Source organism: Odocoileus virginianus, chromosome 1, assembly GCF_023699985.2.
Source record: "Odocoileus virginianus isolate 20LAN1187 ecotype Illinois chromosome 1, Ovbor_1.2, whole genome shotgun sequence".
Lineage (NCBI taxonomy): Eukaryota > Metazoa > Chordata > Mammalia > Artiodactyla > Cervidae > Odocoileus > Odocoileus virginianus.
This window is the reverse complement of record NC_069674.1, coordinates 72,379,089-72,406,845: the sequence shown is the minus strand read 5'-3', so window position 1 is coordinate 72,406,845 and position 27,757 is coordinate 72,379,089. Positions and strand designations below refer to the sequence as shown.

General features: G+C 35.1%; 1 protein-coding gene across 16 annotated transcripts in view; it reads left to right on the top strand.

Moving 5' to 3' along the window:
* MAGI2 (membrane associated guanylate kinase, WW and PDZ domain containing 2) overlaps nt 1-27,757 on the top strand; it is a 1,406,842-nt gene that overhangs the window by 918,601 nt on the left and 460,484 nt on the right. For all 16 annotated transcript variants that reach the window (XM_020903091.2, XM_020903019.2, XM_070469808.1 and 13 more), the window contains one exon: nt 10,054-10,133. In XM_020903091.2, the coding sequence (XP_020758750.2) occupies nt 10,054-10,133 (80 nt within the window). The remainder of the gene's footprint in view (nt 1-10,053; nt 10,134-27,757) is intronic.

Below are 27,757 nucleotides of genomic sequence, written 5' to 3'. Positions count from 1 at the left end.
CCAACTCTCACATCCATACATGACTACTGGAAAAAACCGTAACCTTGACTAGATGGACCTTTGTTGACAAAATAACATCTCTGCTTTTTAATATGCTGTCTAGGTTGGTCATAACTTTCCTTCCAAGGAGTATGTGTCTTTTAATTTCATGGCTGCAATAACCATCTGCAGTGATTTTGGAGCCCAGAAAAATAAAGTCAGCCACTGTTTCCCCATCCATTTGCCATGAAGTGATGGGACTGGATGCCATGATCTTAGTTTTCTAAATGTTGAGCTTTAAGCCAACTTTTTGACTTTCCTCTTTCACTTTCATCAAGAGGCTCTTTAGCTCTTCTTCACTTTCTCCCATAAGGGTGGTGTCATCTGCATATCTGAGGTTATTGATATTTCTCCTGGCAATCTTGATTCCAGCTTGTGCTTCATCCAGCCCGGCATTTTGCATGATGTACTCTGCTGCTGCTGTTAAGTTGTTTCAGTCGTGTCCAACTCTGTGCGACCCCATAGACGGCAGCCCACCAGACTCCCCTGTCCCTGGGATTCTCCAGGCAAAAACACTGGAGTGGGCTGCCATTTCCTTCTCCAATGCATGAAAGTGAAAAGTGAAAGTGAGGTCGCCTAGTCATATCTGACTTTTAGCGACCCCATGGACTGCAGCCTACCAGGCTCCTCTGTCCATGGAATTTTCCAGGCAAGAGTACTGGAGTGGGGTGCCGTTGCCTTCTCCGATGTACTCTGCATATAAGTTAAATAAGCAGAGTGACAATATACATCCTTGACGTATTCCTTTCCTGATTTGGAACCAGTTCATTATTTCATGTCCAGTTCTAACTGTTGCTTCCTGACCTGCATACAGACTTCTCAAGAGGCAGGTCAGGTGGTCTAGTATGCCCATCTTTTTAAAAATTTTCTACATTTTGTTGTGATCCACACAGTCAAAGGCTTTGGCATAGTCAATAAAGCAGAAGTAGATGTTTTTCTGGAATTCTCTTGCTTTTTCGATGATCCAATAGATGTTGTCAATTTGATCCGTGATTCCTCTGCCTTTTCTAAATCTAGCTTGAACATCTGGAAGTTCACAGTTCACATACTGTTGAAGCTTGGCTTGTAGAATTTTGAGCTTTACTTTGCTAGCATGTAAGTTTGCTCAAATTCATGTCCATTGAATTGGTGATGCCATCCAACCATCTCATCCTCTGTCATTCCCTCCTCCTTCCTTCAGTCTTTCCCGGCATCAGAGTATTTTCCAATGAAAATGGTTCTTTGCATCAGGTGGCCAAAGTATTGGGACTTCAGTTTCAGCATTGGTCCTTCCAGTGAATATTCAAGGCTGATTTCCTTTAGGATTGACTGGTTGGACCTCCTTGCTGTCCAAGGGACTCTCAAGAATCTTCTCTAACACCACAGTTCAAAAGCATTAATTCTTTGGCCCTCGGCCATCTTTATGGTCCTAAAGCTATTTAATGCTATTTATGGTCCTGAAGATAGTGGAGGTGATGGGATTCTAGCAGAGCTGTTAAAATCCTTAAAATGATGCTGTTAAAGTGCTGCACTTAATATGTAAGCAGATTTGGAAAACTTAGCAGTGGCCACAAGACTGGAAAAGGTCAGTTTTCATTTCTGAGTAGAAGGGAATTCTACCTATGCTTATATGAAGTGTTCATTTAAATATGTATTAAAATATTGTTGTTCTGTCACCCAGTCATTTCCGACTCCTTGCAATCCCTTGTACTGTAGTACACCAGGCCTCTCTGTCCCCCACCATCTCCTGAAGTTTGCCCAAGTTCATGTCCATTTCATCAGTGATGCCATCCAGCCATCTCATCCTCTGATGCCCTTTTCTCCTTCTGCCCTCAATCTTTCCCAGCATCAGGGACTTTTCCAATGAGTCTGCTGTTCTCATCAGATGACCAGAATACTGGAGTTTGAGCTTCTGCATCAGTCCTTCCAATACATATTCAGGGTTGATTTCCCTTAAGATTGACTGGTTTGAATCCTTGACTCCAAGGGACTCTCCAAAGTCTTCTCCACTACCACAGTTCAAACACATCAATCTTTGGCAGTCTGCATTCTTTATGGTCCAGCTCTCACTGTCAGTTGATAAAGAATCTGCCTACAATGCAGAAGATCCTGGTTTGATTCCTGGGTCAGAAAGATCCACTGGAGAAGGGGTAGGCTACCCATTCCAGTATTCTTGGCCTTCCCTTGTGGCGCAGCTGGTAAGAATCCGCCTGCAATGCAGGAGACCTGGGTTTGATCCCAAGGTTGGGAAGATCCCCTAAAGAAGGGAGTGGCTATCCACTCCTCTATTCTGACTGGAGAATTCCATGAACTGTGTAGTCCATGGGGTCTCAAAGAGTCGTACACGATTCAGTGACTTTCACTTTCTCACAACTGTATGTGACCACTGGGAAGACCATAGCCTTTATTATACGGGCCTTCATCAGCAAAGTAATGTCTCTGCTTTTCAACACACTGGCTATGGGTGTCATAGCTTTCCTGCCAAGAAGCAAACATTTTCTGATTTCATGGCTACAGTTATCATCCACAGTGGTTTTGGAGCCCAAGAAGAAGAAATCTGTCACTGCTTCCACTTTTCCCACCTCTATTTGTCATGAAGTAATGGGGCAGGATGCCATGATCTTAGTTTTTTCAGTATTTAGTTTTAAGCCGGCTATTTCACTCTCCTTCACCCTCATCACGACGTTCTTTAGCTCCTTTCTTGTTCTTCAGTTCCCTTTTAGTTCCTTATTATATATGTATTTATATGTGTGTGTGTGTGTGTGTGTGTGTGTGTGTAAAACCTTTGAGTTAAGGTAATGAGTAATTTAATTTTTGTCATCTATGCAATGTTTTAAAATAATTATTGATTTACTGAGTATTGCCAAGTAGTTTATATGTCTCAGTCTTTACAAGTGCTGCAATTAAAAGATGAGGGAAATTTTTATTATTGTTCTCAATATTGAACAAATGGGCCAGTTATTTCCCACAGTCTTCAACACTCCTTCTTTTGTTGAATTATAAAGCAGATTCCTTTTATCACTTACAGTGATATTTAATGGGAAAAGGTGAGTATCTGAACAAGTATTTTTAAACAACAGAATTTTAAATTGCAGAGAATGCACTCTTCCAAGCATAGCTTTAAAGCATTTTTAATGTCTTGTAGTCAGCCACTCAGTCGTGTCTGACTCTGCAGCCCCATGGACCATAGCCCACCAGGCTCCTCTGACCATGGAATTTTCCAGGCAAGAATACTCAAGTGGGTTGCATTTCCTCCTCCAGGGGATCTTCCTGACCCAGGGATGGAACCCACATCTCCTGCATTGACAGGCGGATTGTTTACCACTGAGCCACAAAATCCCTATAATGTCTTATGTTTAGCAATTTTTAAAAGACTTTCAAGTGTATACTATTGGTTAAAACCAATAGTCTCCTTAACTCATAATATCTTCTTCATTAATATTATCTTTTTAAATAGTATATTAATTGTACATTCAAATTAATAATAATAGCTACTATGTATTTAGTGCCTATATTTTGCAGTCTGTGTTCAGCTTACTTAACAATAAAGCTAATATGTTAAGCATTTACACTGTGTTCATTTATTTCTCATTTTGGGAACCTAAAGTTTATAGACATAAGCACCTTACCTTTGGTCATATAACCAGGAAATAACAAAGCTAGGATGCTTTGATTTCATTTATTCAACACATATTTATTGGGTACACCCTCTGTTCTAGGAGCTATTTTATTAAACCCTGGGGTTACCGTGGTCAACAAAACTGCCAACATTCATATTTCCATATTTTCATGGGCATAATGTGGCTCCAGGGTCCTTGCTGTTAACTAATTTGCCACGGTGCCTTCTTCACATATACTGTATGGTAGTGTTAGTCGCTCAGTAGTGTTCAACTCTTGACGACCCTTTGAAGCATTTGAGGTACTCCCATTTTATATGTGAGATTCTGAGGAACCCTTGGACAAATTAACATTCCCAAGGTCTTACAGCTTTGTGACCCTGCAAAGCCATTGACATTATCCCATGCTACTTCCAATATGTAAACATGCACTGGCTAAAAAAAAAAAAAAGGAAAAAAACAGACTTTTATATTACAAATAGTATTTGTTTTATAAGTTTCTCAGCCAGAATTTACTATTCCAGAGGCTAAACATTCCATAAAGAATTGCTGCCACAGGGTTAATCTGGATTGACATGCTTTGGGAATCCCATTAAATTAGTTCTTTGTTTGGGAGTCAGTTTAGTTAGTGACATAAAAGAGACTGCTATTGCTTTGGCAAAAAACAAAACAGCAACAAGAACCTATTTGTTTACTAACATCTTCCCGAATGGCAGTGAACACTATGTCATCTTAAATAACAGATTTTTAAAAGTGAGCTTTTGAAACTGAAAATCATACCTATGGAAAATGTCTTGGATATACATGCTTTCCCAAATCTTTGTCAAGGTTGAATTTTCTTTTAAATTCTAAGTAAGACACACAATCTATTTCATCCATTGTTGCTATTTCTATATGTCCTTAAGTTTTAAGTAAATCTCCAATTCTCATTTTCAACAAATTTAGTGCTTTCATTTATTGAAAGAAAACAAAATATTTTAGAAATTTACTGGAAAGAAAACTTGGTTTTTTGGTAAAGCCTAAATATTTTCTCATTCTAGGCTCAGCGTGTACCAACATCTGGTCTTTGCTTACTCTCTGTTATTTGTATTACAATAGCAGTAGATATATTGAATATTTTTTTTTCTGTACAAGGTTCTAGAGCAGTCTCCAAACAGAAAATAAGTGTTCAGACAAAATAGTTTGCAACAAACACTCATAATATCCAAGATAAATTTATAATAAAACCTCTTTTAAAAATGTATTCTAAATATATGAAAGGCAATATGATGACAAGCTCATAATTCATGTGCTTAACAAAATTTTAGGAATATTATTTGGGAAACAGATAACCACTGTAAAGGTCATTGACAATTTTTATGTGGATTATCGATGTATAAATAGAAAAGATTAAGCAGTATAATGAAAGTCTTAAATAGATAAGCTTCTGCTGTTAGTTATCAATTAGATGTGTCCAGTCATTGTTCATCAGTTCTTCCTTCTGAAATAATGATCAAGAGGGAAGACAAAATCTTTCAGAAAGTAACATTATCAATCTGAGGACTTTATTGACTATTATATGAAATGTAAATACCTATATTCCTTTAAAAACTAATGTTAATTTTTAAAAATATATAAAATGCAGCCAGTAATCTCTGGGTTATTCCTGATTCTGAACATATGTGACTACTACTAGAATTTTAACATTCACATACATCTTAAATTGCTCAGAGGACTCTAAAATATTTATCTGGGCCTTGTTTACCTTGTTACTATGTTTCATGCTGCCAAATATTATTGAGTTCAATCTCTTTATTCTTCCAGGGTAGTATTTTCCAAGATGAAAATGCAGTTTATCTAATAAAAACTAACAGTCAAAATTGGCTTTTCTGGAGAACTTTCAAAATTCAATGTGTTTATCATTGTTTTTAAGTCTGTTACTATTTTTTAAAGAAAACAGAGCAAAGGAAAGAAGTATATTCGATAATAAAAGTTTCTTATCCACTAATCAAATTTCAGTTGATGAAATGCCATCTAGTATTTGTGCAGTAGTGAAAATATTATTTTGATTTCAGTGTCAGTACAAAGGTAGGAAGAAAAGAGTAAAAGAAAACAGAATGAAGAGAAAAATGAAAAGAGGAGTTGTTTTAAAATTGGATTTGAATTGGGTAAACATTGAGCCTTTTTTATACCTAGGAAACCATTAACAGGTTTGAGCCCAACTGGAAAAACATAGAGTAAATGAAAAAAAAAGAATAGAGGATAGAGTGGGCATGACCTGTGTGAAAATTTTACTCCTAATAAATACTCTGCTCATTAGAAAACATTTTTATTAACCTAATTCTTTATAACCTCTACGACTCGATATTCACATGTAGATTATATACATTACCATTGTAAGACTATTCTGAAAAAAATATTCAGATTTGATTTTAAATGATTTGAGTAGAGAATTCAAGTTTATAAAGAGAAAATATTTTTAGTGATAATATCACTATGCATGTACAATTTAATATAATACCAAGTACAAGGCACTCAACACAAAGGAATTTAATCAGTGATTACTATTCTCACAGAGGAGATAAAAGTCTCAGAGATAAAAGTCTCAGTTTGTAAACCATTGGCTATGAAACTGGGAAAAAGATCTTTACCCGTTATCCAAGAGAGTGAAATAAAGCATCTCTGTATAAAAAGCAAAGTTTTAGATTTATTATGTCTCTGGTTTCAGATCATTAAAAAAAAAACTTGGCGTTGGGAATCAGATATATCTGTATAATGCCAGCTCTTTTACTTTCATGCACTAGGTGTGTATCCTTAGGCAAGTCACTTATCTTCTCTGAGCCTTCCTTTTTCTGTAAAATGGAGTTAAAAATACTAGCCGCAAAGACTCATTAGCATTAAGTGAAGTGATGCTATGGAAGTTCCAACAGAGCCTGACAAAATAGGCACTCAGGAAACACTACAAGGTAATAAGAATATCTTTGGCATCATGTCAGTGGCTTTTCCTGGTAAAGGGAAACATTTTCTGTATGAGAAGACTGTTTCCTTGGCAGATAAGATGCTATTATTTATTGTGCTGCTTTTGTCAGTTTGGAAAAGGTTAAACCTAAAAAATATCCAGAAATTTCAAATTCATTACAAGTCAGCCTATCACATGTCTTCAAGGCCATTCTGATGCGAATTTAAACTAGAACTGCAGAGCTGAATGAAAATTCACTTCTGGTTTACTCCAGTCCTCTTGATAGTTTAACATCAAAGACTTTTGGATATACCACTTTTTAAGGTTTTCATTAGGTTTTAAAATATGACAGTGACAGAACTTGAATAGCTACTGACTCCACTTGATCTCTTACTCTTCATAATCATCGCATTAACTTTAACCATATAAATACATAAGAGTAGTATATTACCATGATTCAAAGTTCCTGGAAAATATGTATTTCATTCCTCAACTAAAAAAAGTTTCTTTGCAAAAGCAGCCTATATATGTGTATGTGTCTCTGTTGAAGAAACTAGTATTGAAATACAGTGTTATATAGCGTTAGCATCTTACCTTCTTGTCATTCATGCTCCTCACAATTTGGGAGAAAGCAGAATATTGGTGTTCTGCATCTGCATCTTCTCTAGTAATGAAAGTGACAAGATATCACTTTTTTTTTTTTTTAAAGAAATCACATCCTTAACTCGAGGAAGGATGGTGTGCAGATTATGAAAAATCCCTCAGTGGTCCCCCTTTACACGATCTCCTGCCCAATATCAAATCTGATTTTCAAGTGGAATTGTTGAGGTTTAAAAATTATATAATTTAAGGAAGTGGAAAAGCCACCTAGTCTGTTGTCTCTCAAATGCACTAAAAATATCCCCTTTGTAAGGCATCTTAAAGAAGCATACAAATTGCAAGGCTTGTGGGAGCCACTCATGGAAAATACCGTGCTGTATCTTCTTGAGATGTTTGTGACAATTACTGGAGGTAACGACAACCCACTTTCTTTCAGAATCAGTTCAGAGGATCAGCTAAGAATGCTGTTAACTATAAGAGACTCAATCTGTCAAAATGTATTAAAGTGACACACAGTTAATGCTAGTTCAACCTGAAAAAATCATCCTGTAATGAAATGCTTTATATAAACTCGGGAAAAATGGGAAATTCATGAGTCCTACTAAATTGAACAGTATTAGAGACCCATGTTGGAGCTGTATAGAAATGGTCATTTGACTGCTTGCAGTGGCTTAGTAATGTCGCCTTCATACTTATCTAAAGATGTGTGTACTCCACATCTTAGAGACCTAGAAATGACTTTGCTCCAAAACAGGGGAAGAATTTGGAAGAAGTAGGTGTGAGTAAATAGAAGGGAAGTTTATTTTCCTTGCTCACCTCCCAAGTTTTTTGCTAGCACATAAAAACATAGACATTAACATACACACACACACACACACACACACACACACACACACACACACATATATACACACACTTTGAACTGAGGCATATCTATAAAGAGCATCTTTACAGTGACTTTATTTTTCAAACAGGACCAATGAGCACTGAACCCGGTGCCACTATCCTCACATTAGGATAGTCATAACCCCCATTCTGTCCATAGGCATCAAGTGTTTAACTGAGAGGAAAAGACTAGACGATATTGATATGACTACAAATCAGGACCAGAATGAGATACTACTTTACAGAAGTCACATGTGGGGAAAATAAAAGCTAGCATACCCTCCCAACAATTTATAATTTCACCAAATTCGTAGACTTTATCTCATCCGATTTATTAGAGTCCTGCTCAGAAGGATCAATTATTGAGGAGTTCCTAAGTATGAAGAAAATGATTGGAAAGTGTTTTCTCTCTATCCCACATGTAAGTCGGAAATAAAAGGGAATGTTTCTTAAGAGCAGAAACTTCATGACCCAAGGATATGAATGTCTAGGTTCTCAACACTTGGGCAAACATATGATCGTCCAGAAAACACTCTTTAAAGAGTACTTTAACACTCTGGAATCATTTGCTCACTGCCCTCCTTAACCCCTTCTCTCCTCTTTCCTGCCTTGAAATTCCCTTCATTAAGTAGGCACTTAATCTCTAGATGTTTGCTATTGAATAATGCTACCTGGGAGACTTTTCTGAACTGTGCTTTAAGTGCAGATTGGTTCATCAGATTATTTAGCTAACACTGTAATGTGATAAAATATATTTAAATCTCATTGAAGAAAGAGACAGCACATGTGAATTGACATCAAAATTGTAATTTTGACATCCTTACAACTGTGTTCAAAGATCTCTGTTATGTGGCTTTAATTTATATTTCTAACCTATTTTCCACTTTTCCCTTTCATATTACATTCTAACTCTTCTCTATATAAACCTCACTTTTCTACATCTGTGACTTTGATCATTCTTTTTAAGTCCTCACAAATGTCACATCCTTGGTATTTTGTCCATTGACAGATGAGATAACATGAGACGGCTATTCACAGCAAATAATTTAGCTCCACTGTATGGTTATGAGCCATTCATAACCATAATGTAGTTCATTCATAATGTAACTCTCAAATTCAGCATGTATAAGAATAACCTGGAATGCTAGCCAAAGATGGAGACTTTGCAGCCTCACCTCAAAGATTCTGATTTGGTAGTTCTATGAGGATCCAGAAGATGCATTAAATCCATCAGATGATTCCAGTACAGGTCATTCCAGAACCTCTTTTAAAGACACTGTTCTAAAAACATCTCTCCTTTGCTTTTTAAATTTTTGGCAAGACTTCCCAGAGATCATTTTTTTAAAACAAAATTGTCATTAAAAATTATAATTCCCAGAAATTCCATTCAGAAATGCTAGAATACAAGCATTTTTACCCCCTAGCTGGATTGAAAGTATTTAGATGGAAGATAGCTAAATGTGGGTTAATGAAATTGCTATTAATCACTTTTTGAGAAAATGTAGGAATCCCAAGAACATGCTATAATTTGCATCACTTTTGTACTCCCTCTGCCAACTCCGTAGTTAAAAGAGTAACAAAACAACTGTTTATGAAAAGGACAGATTTAAGATGAAAATAATTCTTTTGCAAAACTCAGGAAATAGTATCAGAGCCTGCAGCCTGTGCTCTTCCAACTGGAGAATCCTGTATTTGTAATAAATTCCTTTTGCTCTGGATGAGTTCTGCATTTTCAATGAGGTTAACTTGGCAACATTCTAGTTGATTTTAATAAAAATAGCTGCTTTGAGGACAGGGAGCTGAGGTTGCCAAATTTACAGCTGCCTTGCACAATTACTCTTACACCTCCTTCAGGGCTACTTAGAACCAGTAAGCAAATTAAGTGTATCGATTGCAATTTTGTTGGTCTAACCCTGTTTTTTTTTTTGCCTCTTAAGGAATAAACTTGATTCCTTTCAGTATGTGTCTGTTCAGAGTGATCTCTTTTCTTTTCAGCCATAACACAAAGACAACATCATGGCTGGATCCACGACTTGCGAAAAAGGCTAAGCCTCCAGAAGAGTGCAAAGAAAATGGTAAGTTATCTAAGTTTGTATGGTGTTTTGGTGTTACACTTCAAGAATGTGTCTATTTCTTAAAAGAGGGTCTTCTCTAAAGAAACTGTATTCTGATTGAGACAATTTTAAAGCTGTAATATATAGTGCTCAGATAGGAGAGAGAATTAACTCGGCATTTCAGCAGTGCCATGTGGTTTTCCTTTTTCTCTTTAAGGTGACTGTGCTGGATATCACAGCTCTGTCATCTCTGTGGGTTCTGTTTGACTCGTGGCCTTACTTTCCACCACCTACTAGGGAGTTTTTGTTTGCAATATGTCTCTCTGAGTACTCTGATCTTTTCATTGGAATTGAATATGGTGTATAGAGAAAAGTACTGTGAAACTATAAGTGATTTTTTATTTTTGTGTTGTGAGGCATAACATTCTAATAGTTACTAAGGAATGAATCCATGATTTAAAGATATATGTGAATAATCTTTCTTTCAACCAAGCATTTAAATACAATTAATTGCATGAATGTGCTGGGTTATCCTTAGTATTTTACATTTTCCAATGTAATGGCATTAACTTGCTTGAAAATCAACTGCTTTCATCTACGTGAAGGGTTTTTAAAAATAATCTTGATGATTAGATGAATGGAAACCTTGTTCTTGTATAGTAAATTATATAGATGAAATCTGTTACTGACGATACTTATAAGTTTTGTACCATTGAGTTTAATGTTGAAAGAGTACTTATAATTTGTCTAAAATGATAAATATCATATACTCCTGAAGATTCATTATTTGAACACATTCACAGCTTTTATCTGATCAAATTATTAGAGCCTTGTTCAGAGACATCTCATCATTGAAGAGCTCTTAAAAGTGAGGAAAGTGATGAGGAATATTTACACTTTTTAAAAAGCTTTTAGAAAGTCAACTTTTTACAAAGTCTGTAATTCTAAAAGTCCTTTAATTTTGACATAATTCTGTCTCAGATAATATCAACATGCTATTGTTCATTCTTAGGTTATATGGTAACTATTCACAAGTTGGTTATACAACTGAGTTAAATTTGAAAATCAGTATACAGTTTACATGTATATATTTGAATGCATTAGTCTCTTAATTTTTATCACTTTAATTTTATATTCATAGCTATATCTGTATGCCTTCTGTATACAAGTACAGCTATATGTATGTGATTTTTTTGCAATTATTTTGTGACAGATTTTGAGCACAATTAGGTTACATTTCATTGATACCCATAAGACATGTGTTACAAATTATGATTGGTTATAAATTAAAATTACCTGATCTACTATATTTAGGAGTTACAATTTACTTATGCCACAGATAGAAAGCCTTAATATATAATAATTAAAATGAATTCAGTGATTTTGCAGTTCTTTAACATGTTGAACTTCTCAACTCTCTTGTTATTCTTTGAGTTGTTCTTTTCATTATAAAAGGCTATTAAAGTCAAATCTTGAAATCCCGGGAGAGATGTGAGTTTAACATTTTGAATAACTATAACATTTCAGTGTTATCAGTTTCTCCTATATCCATACTCGTCTGTCTTCTCAGGATGGTAGATGCCTAAAATATACCAGTATCTCTGAATCCATTTGCCATTAAGAAATGAGTCCTAGAATAGAGTCTTATAGCTCATAATGATGTTGTAAGTGGTTAATTACTGTTTTTCATTTTATTCAAAATAAGTAATCCACAGACTTTATTTCATATATTATTGGAGTATTTTACAATGGAAACTAATATCTAGGTAAAATGCTACTGTTCCAGACACTATCTTAAGTTTTCTTACCAAGAAAAGTGCCTTTTGGTCATAGTATTGCTTCTGTTTTACTTTTTTTTTCTTTTCTTTAAATTATTTAGGTTAAAATTGTTTAAAATATTGAGTGTTAATGCACTGCTGTTGAGTCTACTAGTTAAGACAGGGTTCTTTATATGTTTCACAGGTCAACTCAGATAACAAATGTTAGTAATTTTCTGAATGCTGAAATATGTATAAAATATGTGTAAAAAATGTAGAGGCTTAAGATGATAATATATTTCACTGGCAAAGATTTATCCTTCTTCTACTAGGGAGATAGCATGGAGGCTAATTTCCTTAATCTGATCAGAACTGGGTCAATATGAGGTTGGACTGAGCTTTGGTGAGACCCAGTCTGCCTCTGGTTTGCCTTTTTCTTATGGTGTTTGCTCACCCAGAGTTTCAACAGCCTATTGTAGGTCAGCAAGTATTTTCTATAGAGGGTCAGGTAGTAAATATTTCAGGCTTTGGTTACCCAGTCTCTTTGCAACTACTCATTGTTTTAGAAAAGTGGCCAAAATCGATATATAGAAAAGAGCATGGATTTATTTCAATAAACGTAGCTCAGGTACACAGAAACTTGAGATTTATCTACTTTAACCAATTAAAATATTATTATTCTTTTGATTTTTTTTCTCAATTATTTAGAAGTGTATAAACTGTTTACTTACCTCTTGGACCATACAAAATATAGGAGCAGGCTGGACTTGGTCCAGAGGATCAACCCTGGTCTAGTGGGTCCATGTGGAGCCTGCCCCTGGGTAGCTCTTGAACACCAACATTTAGTTTTTTTCTCTTCTTGACACTGCAAAACCGCCAAAAATACGTGGTGCCTTTCAGGGGTTTTAGCTTATTTTAAACCTTGCATCTTCTGAACTTGAGAGATGTCATCATGGGATGATTGGCATTGTTGGAGCCTGTCAATCCCTCATGATTCTACAACAGCCTGCCCATTTCTGTCACCCCCAGTATTGGCCTTCTTCCCAGGCTAAGGCTGGATTCTTCTCACAGCCCAGTCAACAGAAATGAACTACACATTCTTTCCTTACCTCTCCAGGCTTCTTTCTTCAGATTCTTAGACCATTTTAGATCTTTTATTTCAGCAGTTCTCTGATTCCTTTGTACTGCTTATTTTTTACATTTAATCTAGATTTTCTGTGTGTTCTCTTGGGTTATAACCTGCTAACTTCATCCTACCTAGAAGCAGAAATTTTATTGCAATAACTTTTATATTCAACAATTTAGACCTTACTGGGTTGCCTACCATAAATTCTTTATTATCATTATAATTTATATTTAATTTCACAAGGTTGAATCCCATGTTGTATATATGTACATAGTTTATAAATGTACATATGATATATGTGTATGTAGATATGAATTGCATCTGTAAATATATGCTTCTTCAGTTCTGTTTATATAGATGCCTGAGAGTAATTCTTTAGTCAACTATAAAGAGGAAGCTGAGTAAAACAGAGATGGGACACTGATTTAGATTTAAATTATTCTTGAATGAGAGAAGCACTAACAAATGTTTTCTTATTAGTATCAAGGGGAGAAAAGCCATCATGGATGACTCAGTACAAATACTTACTAAACAACCACTTATTCTATTGAAACTAATCATTTTGCATTTTTGTCTGAAGAATAATGTAACTACTAAACATAAGAACATATTTCCTTCTCTCACAGTATGGTTGCAAATACTGAAGTAATTGTGTTCTGTGTATTTGTCGTGGCTCTGTGCATTTTTGGAGTTTTAGCACCAGTCTACATGGCAGAAAAAACTCACCACCTACTACTGGATTCTAATATTAGTATTTGGGGGAGTACTGTTTAGCACACCAATATAGTCTTTAACAAAATGCAAATAGTGGTTAACTATTAAAGAATCCGGATGTAAGAGTGCCTGAACTACATATAAAGCATTTTCGTATTGTCCCCAGTCCTCAGAATTAGCACTGTGGTGTTTGAGATGTTTCTAGTCATAAATGTCCCAGTGATGATACAGTCTATGTGAATCACTGCATTAGGGTTAATATCAAAAGTAATTCAATCCCAGTATGACTCTCCTTAAAGTAGAAAAATGATTAAACTCAGTAGGACTATGGTATTGTATTCAGGAAAGGACATTGTAGAATTTTTCAGGAAAAGCCCTATGGCAACCCACTCCAGTGTTCTTGCCTGGAGAATCCCAGGGACGGCGGAGCCTGGTGGGCTGCCGTCCATGGGATCACACAGAGTCAGACACGACTGAAGCGACTTAGCAGCAGCAGCAGCAGCAATCTGTGGGCTTTTAGGTAGGTACTTAATTTCTAGGAGCCTAGGTTTTCTGACCTGTAAAATGGAAAGGATATCTATTTCACGCAAATTTAGTTTCACATACAAGAAGCACAGAGTTTGTTGTACAATAGGCTCTAAATTGCTTCTTCACTTTCTTTCAAGTATGCTCTGAGCCAACACACCAGCCTCATGGAAGACAAGGGCAAAGAAACTCAGAATAGTTGGCCTACTTGAGAACCTTTAGTTACTTTAGGGTGCTCTGAAGAGGTAGAAAAGAGCAAACCCACGTAGGCTAAAATTATCCAGCTAGCTAGTTCTAGCCTGGTATTAGTAGACAGGCTGTCCCACTCACCACCATCTCCATTCTGTTAAAATGGCTGTAAATTTCACAAAGAATTAGAGCTATGTGAATGAGATGGCTTCATTCATATATTTTGTATCTGTGAATTTAGTTGTCTCATGTTTTCATAGGGGGATAAAGAAACTTACATAATCTTAACCTTTTACCTACATGAGAACTGCTTTTCAGCTTATTTTAACTAAAGCCTGAACTATTACTTACTCTAGCTTAGAAAAAAAAGTCCAAAATATATATGTCCAAAATACTCATGATTGAAGATAGCATAAGCTTTGTTTCAGAATAGTTATTAGATAGATGGACTTTCTCAAGAGAAGGAGGTTGCCTTTCTAAAATAATTGAAAACACTAATTTCAGGTCATTTCTTAAGTGAATTTTATAGAAATGATAGACAGATGTGGGCGTTTTTATTTTCATAGTTCAAATTCTGTCTCTCAACAACATAATTTATTTTCCTTAAATAGGGACTTTGAACTTTCTCTGAATTTTTTGATGATTAGAGATCCTAGATTAAATATGACCAAATTAATATATCCCTTAAATATTTGATTTTCTAATCTGATAAAACTGCCAGGATTATATTTGTAAAGTATCTTGAATTTTTTTCACTAGGAAGACTTAAAAAAAAAAAATCTCTAAAGCTATTTACTATTCAAGTACTAAAACTTTAAAAAGATATGTTTATGTGCAAATATTGTACTCCTAATGTTTAAGTATTACAAACAAACAAATTTGAGTATTTTCTGTCTATACTGATATTTTTGGGTGTCTTCGTTTTAAAAAATGAAGAAATTTAAGATTTCTTAATAGAAGCAATTCTTATTCTACTAACTGTTAATTGTTTGTATTGCTAGTCATTATTTTCTAAGGCAACACTTTGAGATATGCTTTATCCAACAATATAGAACCGTTACCTTGATTTCACCTCAAAGGTACTAAGAAAAAACAATATTTTAGGAATATGAATCTTTTTGGAGGAAATAACAAAATTAATCTAAAATAAATCATTGGAGAAATCAGTGGATATTCCACTGTTGTGCACAGATACCAAATTCTGGGTTGTTCCTGGCTGGCATCTGTTCAAATTTGTCCCATTCTATTCTAAGTGGTTAGTGTTACAACAATTAAAGTTGTTAAATATTTGGAATTTCGTTTCTGTACCAATTATTTATTTTCCCCCTTCTACCTATTCATATTTACTGTAACTATCAAGTAGTACCTCGTCCTTTAGTTCTCAACTTTTATGCTTAGGAATATGTCATATCTTTTCCTTATTCCTTGTGGCTCAGACAGTAAAACGTCTGCCCGCAATATGGCAGACCTGGGTTCGATCCTTGGGTTAGGAAGATCCTCTGGAGGAGGAAATGGCAAGCCACTCCAGTATTCTTGCCTGGAAAATCCCGTGGATGGAGGAGTCTGGTAGGCTACAGTCCATGGGGTCGCAGAGAATTGAACACGACTGGGCGACTTCACTTTCTTTTCTTTAATGCACGCAAATTTAAAAATAATTTTGACATCACTAAAACTGTTGTGCATAGCAACAAACTTATTTAAGTTTTTTTTTCAAATATGGCTGTTTTGGGAAAGCATTATAAATCCACAGGAAATAGCAAAGGAATGTACAAGGAGTTCCAAACACCCTTAATGAAGTCTCCCCTGTGTTAACATCTTATATAACTACAATGTCAAAATCAGGAAATTGACATTGGTACAATGCACAGAACTTATTCAGACTTCACTAGTTACACAAGTACTCGTTTGTGCGTGTTTCTATACAATTATACCATCTGTGTAGCTGCATAGAACCATAACCACAATAAAGATTTGTTACCTTGAGACTCAACCATTGTACAGTCATACACATCTGCCACTGTACAATCCTTAGCCCACTAATCCATTCTCTACTTTGATTACTTTATTTCAAAAATGTTATACAAGTAGCATCATGCAGTGTACAAACTTTTGAGATTGCTTTTCCATTCAATTAAATTATGTTGAAACCCGTTCAAATGTGTGCCTCAATGGCTTGCTACTTTTTATGTACCATTGACAAGCATTTGCTCATTGAAGGATATCTAAATTGTTTCCAATTTTTAGCTAACACAAATAAAATTACTACAGACACTTGTATACAGGCGTTTGTATGAACCTGAAATGAAACATAGGTTTCATTTCCCTGACATGAGTGTTCCAGATTGCAATTGCTAGGATATTATAGAAAGTGTTGTTATTTTTGTTCAGTCACTCAGTCATGTCTGACTTTGCAACCCCATGAACTGCAGTATGCCAGGCTTCCCTGTCCTTCATCATCTCACAGAGTTTGCTCAAACTCATGTCTATTGAGTGGATGATGCCATCCAACCATCCCATAGATGATAAAAAGTGTATCATTACTTTTAGAACAAACTACAAAACTATTTTTAGAGTGACTGTACCCATTTATTTCATTCCCACCAGCAGTGAGGGAGTGATCCAGTTTTACTGCATACTTGCTGGCGTTTGGTGTTACAACTTGTTTTTTGTTTGTTGGTTTTTTAGCCATTTTGATAGACTGTAATGATATTGCATTGTGGTTTCAATTTGTGTTTCCATAATGGTTAATAATATTGAACATATTTTCTTATGATTATCATTTATATATCCTTCTCAGCAGCATGTCTGATCATGTCTTTTGCCCAATTTTTAATTAGACTAATTTTTAAATTGCTTTGAGAGTTCTTTACATATTCTGGTTTTGTAAAGATACATGCTTTGTACAATTGATCAGATATGTTTTGTACAAACATTATCTCTCAGTGTGTAATCGGTCTTTTTATCTTCTTAACAGGGTCTTTTGCAGAGAAAATGTTTTTAATTTTATTGAGGTACAATTTATCAAATTTTCATTTTATGAATCATGTTTTTTACAAGTCTAAGGACTCTTCACCTAACCGTAGGTGCCAAACATTTTTTTCATGTCTTTTCCCTAAATTGTGTAGTTTTACATTTTACATTTAAACCTGTGGTGTGTGTTGACTTAATTTTTGTATAAGGCATGAATTTTAGGTTCAGGTTCAGTTTTTCCCCCATGGATATCCAGCTACTCCAGCACCGTTTGTTTAAAAGGCTATCTTTTCTCCATTGGATTGTGAGGGCAACTCTGTGATAAGTCTTTAGGTGCCACTGGTTTGTGTGTCTATCTACACGCCAGTAACACACTGTCTTGATTCTTGTGGCTCTATGATAAACCTTTATATTAGGGAGTGTTGATGCTGCCTAGTTTATTCTTATTAAAGAAAATAAAAAGAAAAGGAAAAACTGAGATGGAAAGAGAAAGGAGCTTTAATTAATAGGGAAGAGACAACAATTCTGAACTTCTGTGTGTGCTTGTGGTTACAGAGTGGTAAAAATGACAAATCTGAAAAAAAAAAAAGAATTTTAAGAATTAAGAATTTACTGTTAGAGTGTATGATTGAACACACCTCTTACTACTCAGTATATTAAACAACCAAAAATAAGAAGAAATATATGAATAACAGAAATAGGATTATTGATCTAAAAGTTTTAACAAATGGAGAATATACTTCTCAAGCATACATAGTATTTTATAAACATTGGATATGTAATAGTCAATAGAGTAGGTCTTTGCAAAATTTAAAGATGTCATTCCTATATTTACAGAAAGCTTCAATTATATATCAGTAAAGTGAAAACTAAAATAATCTCCACAATAGGAAATTTAAAACATGTAAATCTTTTCCAACTTTATTGGATATAATTGACAAATGAAATGGTGTCAATTTAAAGCATGAAATATGATGATTTGATTGTCATCATTTAGTCATCAAGTCGGGTTTCGTAGGTGGCACAAGTAGTAAATAATCCACCTGCCAATGCAGGAGACACAAGAGATGTAGGTTCAATCCCTGGGTCAGGAAACTTCCCTGGAGAAGGAAATGATAACTCATTTCCAGGCAGGATTTCTTGCCTGGAAAATTCCATGGACAGAAGAGACTGGCAGGCTACATACAGTCCATGGGACTGCAAGGAGTCAGGCAGAACTGAGCACACACATGCTAGATGATTTGATACCTATATATATTGTAAAATGATAAATGCAATTTACTTAATATATCTATCAACTCATGATTACCTTTCTGTATCTATATGGTGAGAATATTAAAGATTTATTCTCTTTGCAACTTTCAAGTATATAGTGTAGCACTATTAACTATAATCATTATGCTGTACATTAAATCCTCAGAACTTACTCAACTTATAACTGGGAGCTTCTTCCTTTTGACCAATATCAGCTGGTTTCCCCTACTCCCCAGACCTTGGCAACCACCATTCTACTCTCTGTTTCTATGTGTTTAGCTTCTTAGAATTCCACGTATAAGTATGATCACATAGTACTTGTCTTTCTCTGCCATTTCCCTTAGCATACTGCCCTCAAGGTATATGCATGTTGTTGCAAATGGCAATATTTCCTTCTTTTTTATGTCTGAATACTATACCATTGAATATTTACATCATGTTTTCTTTACCTATTCAGTATTCAATGGATACTTAGGTTGTTTCCATATCTTGGCTATTGTAAATAAAGTTGCAGTGAACATGGGAGTGCAAATATCTCTTTGAGGTAATAATGTAATTTCCTTCAGATATATATGCAGAAGTGGGAATGCAGGATCATGTACTAGTTCTGTTTTTAATTTTTTTGAGGAACCTCCATACTGTTTTCCATAGTGGCTGTACCAATTTATGTTCCTATCAATAGTGCATAAGTGATTCCTTTTGAACCTCTTTCGTCTTTTCTATAGTAGCCATTATAACAGGTATGAGATGATATGTCCTTGTGGTTCTGATTTGCATTTCCCTGATGATTAACAGTGTTGAGAACATTTTCATGTACCTGTTTGTCTTCTTTCAATATGTCTATTCAGGTCCTTTGTCAATTTTTAAAGTAGATTGATTTTTTGCTATTTATGTGCAAGTTGTTAATTTATTTTAGGTACTAATTCATTTTCAGATGAATGTTTTGCAAATTATTTTTCAATAGATGTTTTCTGCCTTTTTATTATGTTGATTTTTTTTTTTTTTTCTATGTGGGTTCTTTAAGTTTGGTGTTTTCCCACTGGTTCAGCTTTGCTTTTACTGCTTGTTCTTTTGGTGTGATTTCCAAAAATATTACCAAGATCAATGTCAAAGAGCTTTTTCCATATGTTTTCTTCTAGGATTTTAATGATTTCAGATCCTACATTTGAGTCTTTAAGCTCTTTTGAGTTAATTTTTGTGAGTGGTATAATATAGATATCCAGTTTCATTTTTTTAATATGAATATCTAGTTTTCCCAACAGGATTTGTTGGAGGGACTATCCTTTCCCCACTCAGTACTCTTAACTGCCTTATCAAGTACTAATTGACTTGTAAATGCAAGTTTATTTTGGGGCTCTCAATTCTATTCCATTTGTCAATGCGTCTGTTTTTATGCCAGTACCATACTGTTCAACGACTTTAGCTTTGCAATATGATTTGAAGTAGGAGGAAGTTTGATGCCTCTAGCTTTGTTTTTCCCTTCTTTGGATTGCTTAGCTCTTTAGGATCTTTTGTGGTTCCATACAGATTTTACAACTTTTTTTTCTGTTCCATGAAAAATTCCATTGGTATGTTATTAGAGATTGCATTGAATCTATAGATGGCTTTAGGTAGCGAGAACATTTTAACAATAATAATTCATCGATTTCATCAACATGGTATTTTTTTATGTTTATTTGTGCCTCTTGAAATCTTTCACCAGTGTCTTACAGCTTCAGTTGTACAGATCTTTTATCTCCTTAAATTTAGTACTTAGTATTTTTTCTTCTTTTTGATGCTATTATAAATGGAAATTTTTTTTTTAATTTTGTTTTTCAGATAGTTTGTTGTTGTATGGAAAGGCAGCAGTTATTATTTGTTACTTTTCTACAAATTTACTGAATTCATTAACTAGTTCTAAGCACTTTTTGGTGTGGACTTTTCTGGATTTTCTCTATATAAAATTATATCATTAGCGAACAGAGACCATTTTATTTCTATCGTAGAAAATGTTTCATGTACACTTGAGAAAATGTATTCTGCTGCTGTTGGATGAAATGTTCTACATATCTACGTCCATGTATTCCAAGATGCAGTTTAAATCCAATATTTCCTTTTTAATATTCTATCTGGATGATAGAATTGTTGAGAGTGAGGTATCAACATTACTGTATCATCTATTTCCCCCTTCAGACCTGTATTTGCTTAATATTTAGGTTCTCCAGGATGAAATGCATATCTATATCTATATACAGTTGCTATATTCTCTTGATTAATTGACCTCTCTATCATTACAAAATGACCTTCTTTGTCTCTTGTTAAACTTTTTAAAGTCAATTTTGTCTGATGTAAGTTAGAACTCTTGCTGTCTTTTGGTTTTCCCTTGTTTGGAATATCTTTTTCCATCCATTCACCTTGAACCTATGTGTCCTTAAAGTTGAATTGAGTCTCTTTTAGGCAACATATAGTTGGGTCTTGTTTTTCTGTCCTTCTGGGATACCTGGATACTTTTCTCTTTTTTAATCTTCCTATATGTTACTTGAACTTGAAGATTCTATATTTATTTACTTGTAGTATATTTTTCATAGTAGTTGGATTGAACATTACACTAATGTGTAATTTATCACAATCTAATAATATTGACATATTGATACTTACAATTAAGTATAGAAGTTTTACTTCTAATTATGTTCCTTTAGCCTCTCCTAGAGAAGGCAATGGCACCCCACTCCAGTCCTCTTGCCTGGAAAATCCCATGGACAGAGGAGCCTGGTGGGCTGCAGTCCATGGGGTCGCTACCAGTCGGACACGACTGAGCGACTTCACTTTCACTTTTCACTTTCATGCATTGGAGAAGGAAATGGCAACCCACTCCAGTGTTCTTGCCTGGAGAATCCCAGGGGCGGTGGAGCCTGGTGGGCTGCCGTCTATCGGGTTGCACAGAGTCAGACACGACTGAAGCAACTTAGCAGCAACAGTAGCAGCAGCCTCTCCACTTTTTAAATATATTTGAATTAAGCATTTCATCTGAAAGTGAAAGTGAGAAAAAGTAATGATTTCCTCTAACATATGTTGAAATACTCCATTAAGTGTTATTATAATGTTTGTTTTAGGTATCAAATAAAATTTAAGAGGGCTTCTCTTATAGCTCACTCGGTAAAAAATTGGCCTGCAGTGCAGGAGACCTGGGTTTGATCCCTGGGTTGGGAAGATCCCCTGGAGAAGGAAATGGCAACCCACTCCAGTATACTGGCCTGGAAAATCTCATGGACAGAGGAGGCTGGTGGGCTGCAGTCCTTGGGATCGCAAAGAGTTGGGCACGACTGAGTGACTAACACTTACTTACAATTTAAGAATTTCTCTAAGAGAATGATTATTTATCATCTTTTCCTCCAGGTGTCCCATTCCATTGAACTTTTCTTTCTAAAGTTCTGAGTTTTCTCCTGTTATCAGGTTTTTTTTGTTTTGTATGTTTGTTATGAGAACTTCAGTTAGCCATTCTTTAAGGCATGTCTGCTAATGGCAAACTAAGTTACTGGTGTTTTTTGTTTGTTTGTTTCCATCTAAAGAGTTTATTTATTACCCTTCATTCATCCAGAGTATGAAATGTGTGCCACTTCCTCATGACCCCCAGTTTCAGATAAGAAATCCACTGTTATTTGAATTTGTGCTGCCCCATAGATAGTATGACACTTTTCTTAGTTGTTTTTAAGACTTTTTCTACCTTTCATTTTCAAACATTATGGTGTCTGTTGGTGTGAATTTCTCTTTTTTATTGGTTTATGCAAATTCTTTAATCTATAGGTTTATCTATTTTGCCAAGTTGGGAAATCCTTTGGCATAAATTTTTATTTATTGTTTATTTATTTATTTGCCCTTTTTATCTTCTACTTCTGGAACTTCAATGATAGAAATGTCAGTATCTTTGTTACTGTCCTACAAGTCCTTGTGGCACTGTTCTTTTCTTTTTTGTGTTTTTTGTTCATATTGAGTAAATTATACTTCTAAGGCTTCAATTTCACTATTCTATCCTCTGTTCAATTCACTCTTCTACTGAATTCACTCAATGAGATTTGAATGCCTTATTTATTTATTTTTTTGTCATGCTACATGGCATGTGGGATCTTAGTCCCCTGACCATGAATCTAACTCACATTCCCTGCATTGGAAGCAGAGTCTTAACCACTAGACTACCAGGGAAGTCCCAGATTTTATTTCCAATTATTTTTTCTATTCTGTAACTTACATTTTGTTATTTTTTACCGTTTCTATTTATTTCCTGATTTTTTTCCATTAGTTTCAAGGGAATTCACAATTTCTTGTTGAAACAATTTTATGGTGGATACTATAAAATCTTTGACAGATCATCCCCAGAATTGATGTATCTTGCTATTGGAATCAGTTGATTGTCTTTTCTTATCCATTTTGAGATATTCCGAGTTATTGGTATAATGAATTTTATTTCACTTTATCCTGAACTGATTTTACATGGAATTTATAGACATTTAAAATAAAATATTTTATGTTAGTAGTAAGTGTACCTGTTTAAATTTTGTATGCATATACTGACCCATTTTGTAGGCTGTGGTTTCAGGTGCAGTATGGTTTTCAGAGCACTTGCTGTGCTATTTTAATCAGCTTGGTTCTTACTTGGGAGTTCCTGACTGATCCCTGCTGGTGCCATCTGCAAGCTGTAAAAGGGTCCTCCCTGAGTTGCTTGTTGTCACTAGTAGGGATGTGAGATTCTAGATCTGTGGGATAAAAAAATGTTACCCGTTGTGTATGTTCTCTGCCCACCTGGTAAAAGCAGGTGTAGGGCAGGGGATGGATCACCTACTTGGGACCCACTAATGTCACCATCTCAAGTGTATCAGGCCATCACTCCTGATGGGGAATATGTTGGTCTCTCTGGGCTCCAAGATGCCACCAAGGGCCTCACCATTGTAGCTGGGGGTGTATATTGGAGATGAATCTGCCCTCATTCTCATGTCCCTGCTAGGCTCTCCTTTTCAGCGTCCTTTGGCAAGACAGAGTAGGCTTTTCTTATTTGTTTACTTGTTTCTTTGTTTGTATGTACCTATTGGTATTTTTGGCTTACAGCCTGGCCCTAGTCTAAGATATGTAAGATTAAAAGGAAAACTCTGGGAATTGACTGTGGTATCTATCATTCTTACAATCCTGTGGTATCTATCACACTTCAAATTGAGAAAGGGTTGCTAACCTTTCTGCTAGTCTACCTTTTTATTTCCACATCTCCAGTCTTTGTGTGTGTGTGCACACGCACATGTGTGTGTGCATTTGTGTGTGTGTGTGTGTGTGTGTGTGTGTGTTATCTCTTGAATTATTTCCGGGGGAGGAACAGAGGAAAGTGCGCCTATACCATCTTGTCTGGGATCACATGTCTAAGTATGTCTTTTGATACCAAATGATAGCAATACTTTAAAGCTTAAGATTATTTTTTCTATACATTCTTCTCTCTGTTGCATCTGCCAAAAGTCTACAAGATAGGTAAAGATTTAACATGTATTTTTTAGATAATGATGCTGTAGTCAAGATTTTAAGGACTTAATCCAATAAGAGTATATAGAAAGTGATGCTTGAATTAAGCCATCTGAGTTTAAGACAGATCTCCATGTTATACTCATCTTGTAACACCACTCGATGCTGTATAATTCATTAAAACTGTTTTATTTTAAAATTTTTATTTAAATAAAATGGAAAAATTTTTCATATATTCTCAGTATTTTCCCTGAGCCATTGTATCTGTAGATAAACCAATCAGTATAATTATGATCAAAGAATTTGTGTCATAAATTTATGTTCTCAAATTATTATAGTGAATTCAGTGCTCTGAAAGACACCTTTAAATGAATATTGATTTATAGTCTGTGCTCTTCAATTAAACAAAAACAAGCTTCTACTGTTTTTTTATGTCTTCACAATTTCTAAAAATGTTCACTACAGTTCACATAATGTGGAACAGTTTCTCTAAGAGCTAAAAGTGTGTCTCTGTCAATTACACTGTGAGGCCAGCATTATGTGTCCCTCAGTGGTTAGATCTGTTACCAGTGTAGACAACAAAACAGAATGGTGAAGCACTGATTTGATCGTTACACACAAGTTCTTTCAGAAACAGGAGAAACAGATCCAGATTGTCAACTCTAAGCCAGATAACTGAACATTAACTATGGATTGCAGTTGAAAATTTGAAAAAAAAAATTAGAGGTTTAATTTCAGTTGCTTAGGTAAAAGGATCTGATTTCCCTCTTGGTACATGTAATTTTAAGATTTCCTATGTGCTATGTATCACCAAACAATGCTTTTCAAAGCTGGTTTCTATTTTTTAAAAAAAGCAAACTTTTTAAAGCTAGTCTCAATAAAAAATGAATGTTATAATCCAATGCATGATTGTGGCCTAAGCAACAAGCATCCCAAAGTTTCTATATATGTTCGGTGGAGCTGCAGTTATAGTTAAGAGCCTATTCATGTTGCTATTAGAAACCCATCTATTAAGGAATTATACTTCCAAGAGCTCAAGATTTTATATATTCGTGTGAACAATTTTAACTTTAAAATTTGCCTTCAGAAATAAAGGAGGCAAACATTATTTGATGTTTTGTTCCCAAATTATGTTGGAGAAGGAAATGGCAACCCACTCCAGTACTCTTGCCTGGAAAATCCCATGGATGGAGGAGCCTGGTGGGCTGCAGTCCGTGGGGTCGCGAAGAGTCAGGACATGACTGAGTGACTTCACTTTCACTTTCTTTCCCAAATTATATAAGGAACCCAAATAGAACCATTATTACCAAGACATTTTTGTGTTGTTCAAGTTAGCAACACAAAGTCCATTTGAAACTGCATTGATTCTATTTGTTCTTGAACTTCTTACTAGTAATTGATAAATCATGTATATTATCAGTGTTCTTAGCCATAAAACTAAATCTTGATAATATTGGTTTCACAATATTTCTTTCATTTTGTAAAGTATTATCTCTCATCTCCCACATTATTTTTCAACTTATTCTAACTTGTATCCTTTTTCTTTACCTTCATACTTGTTTACTTAGCCTGAATCTTTCCTTTGAAGCTGTTGTACTCAGTGGTCCAGGGCTTTGAGCTACAGAAAAGTGACCCTTTCCCTCTGATTCTAGTACTCAGTTCTTAAATCGTGTTTCTTCTTTTAATAAAGGTAAATTATCTCCCTATAAAGAAGGTCGGACCACTCATCCATATGACAAATATTTATTGGATAGCCACTTTACTGGTAGAATTATGAACCTTGAAAAACACAAGTGCAATGCCTGACCCCATTCTTCAAAGAGCAGCATTGTTGAGAAGATACTATATTAAGCTTTAAAACAATGAGGAAAGTTTAGTAAAAAGTGTCAGAAACTGTCACAGAAGAGGAAAATTAAAGACAGCCAACTGTAAATAGGAATGTAAGGGAAAGCTTGATGGCATACCTGGAGTTTGAACAAAATTTGAAAGATGATTGGGTTTAAAGTCATTTTTAAATGTTCACTAACGCTAAATTGCTTCATTTGGTGACCTCTTTTCTCTACTCCTCCTCCCTGGGTTGTTGTTCCCATTATTATGACTTTACCTCTCATCTGCATGTTGCTGAATCTCCATTTCTCCTTTCAACTCTGATTAATTCTATCTAGAAATTCACACAAATGTTATATTCATTTTTGAATACTCCATTAGGTTCTGTTTCTATTATTGCTTATGTGATACTAGATAGTTCCGTCCTCTACTCCTACTGCAACCAGGTCTGCATTTGTTATTTGATTTTTACTTTATTCTTTAAAAGACTTGTAAAACCCATCCTTTCTGTTACTAAACTGTAAGTCTTACATGCATTCTTTTAACCTTTATTCTATACTTCCTCCATAAAATGCTTCATGTAAGAAAATATTTCTTATACTTAGGAAATCTATTCTCTGAAAAATGTTTGTTTCCAAATGTCTGATATCTCCTTCCACTATTCACATAATGTACTTTCCCACTATTTTGTAACTCTGTGCTTTTCATATTCACCATAAATCCAGGGTTTTTGTCTTTGTATTTAAGATTATGCCTGATTTCAGTCTCATTCCATTTGACTCATTTTTCTTAGGAACATGGCCACATGTTACTACTTTCTTTATTTCATTCTTATTACTAATATTTATTTTAGAGCGCCCAAAAACAAAAAAATCCACAAGAATCAAATAAGCATTCTTGGATCTTCCTTAATACTAAAGTTCAAAAAGTTCCAAGTACCAACTTGGTATATTGATTTAACATGGATTTGAACCCCAAACCCTGAGGGAGCTCCTGATAAAATTATGACCCAAGAAAGGGTCAGATGAGCATTTAACTTGAAGTACTGTGAACATCTTAGAATCATATTACGAAAAATGTCAGCTTCCAGGAGTTCAAGAGAATTTTAAACAAGAACATCAGGGTATTCACCTTTGAGTTGAGTTCCCTATGTCTCTGTTAATACATTTTAAGTTTGATAAATCTTATACACATTATAGGGCTTCCCAGCTAGTGTAGTGATAAACAATCTGCCTGCGAAGGCAGGAGACACAGGAGACATAGGTTTGATCCCTGCATTGGGAAGATCCCCTGCAGAAGGAAATAGCAACCCATTCAGTATTCTTGCCTGGAGAATCCCATGGACAGAGGACCCTGGCGGGCTATAATCCATGGGGTTGCAAAGAGTCAGACACAACTGAGTGACTGAGCACATGCACATTGTATTTTCTGAGAAAATATCTATTACATTAGTTTCTTCCCCTTAAATGGAAAAATTACCATTAACTTCTACAGGTGTGAGATTATATGTCTTCATCAGTATCTATATGGGTAAATGTCCACCTAATTTTACTTGTCCACTTGCCATTCAGATTTCACTGAGAACATGATTTATTTTGAACAGGGAATCTATTCTTATGGAATGGAAAGCTTGGTTGAGGCTTATTGAAAATTTTAAAAGTGTTGTTTTTTCTTACTCTCGTAACAGGGGCTAGGCAATTCTGAGTCACTCTTCGAATGTAATTTAATTAGTTCCTAGTGCCTGGAGCTATGTCATATTAGTTCTTTTCCAGCATAATTTTGAAATTACCTTTTCCACCAGTCTG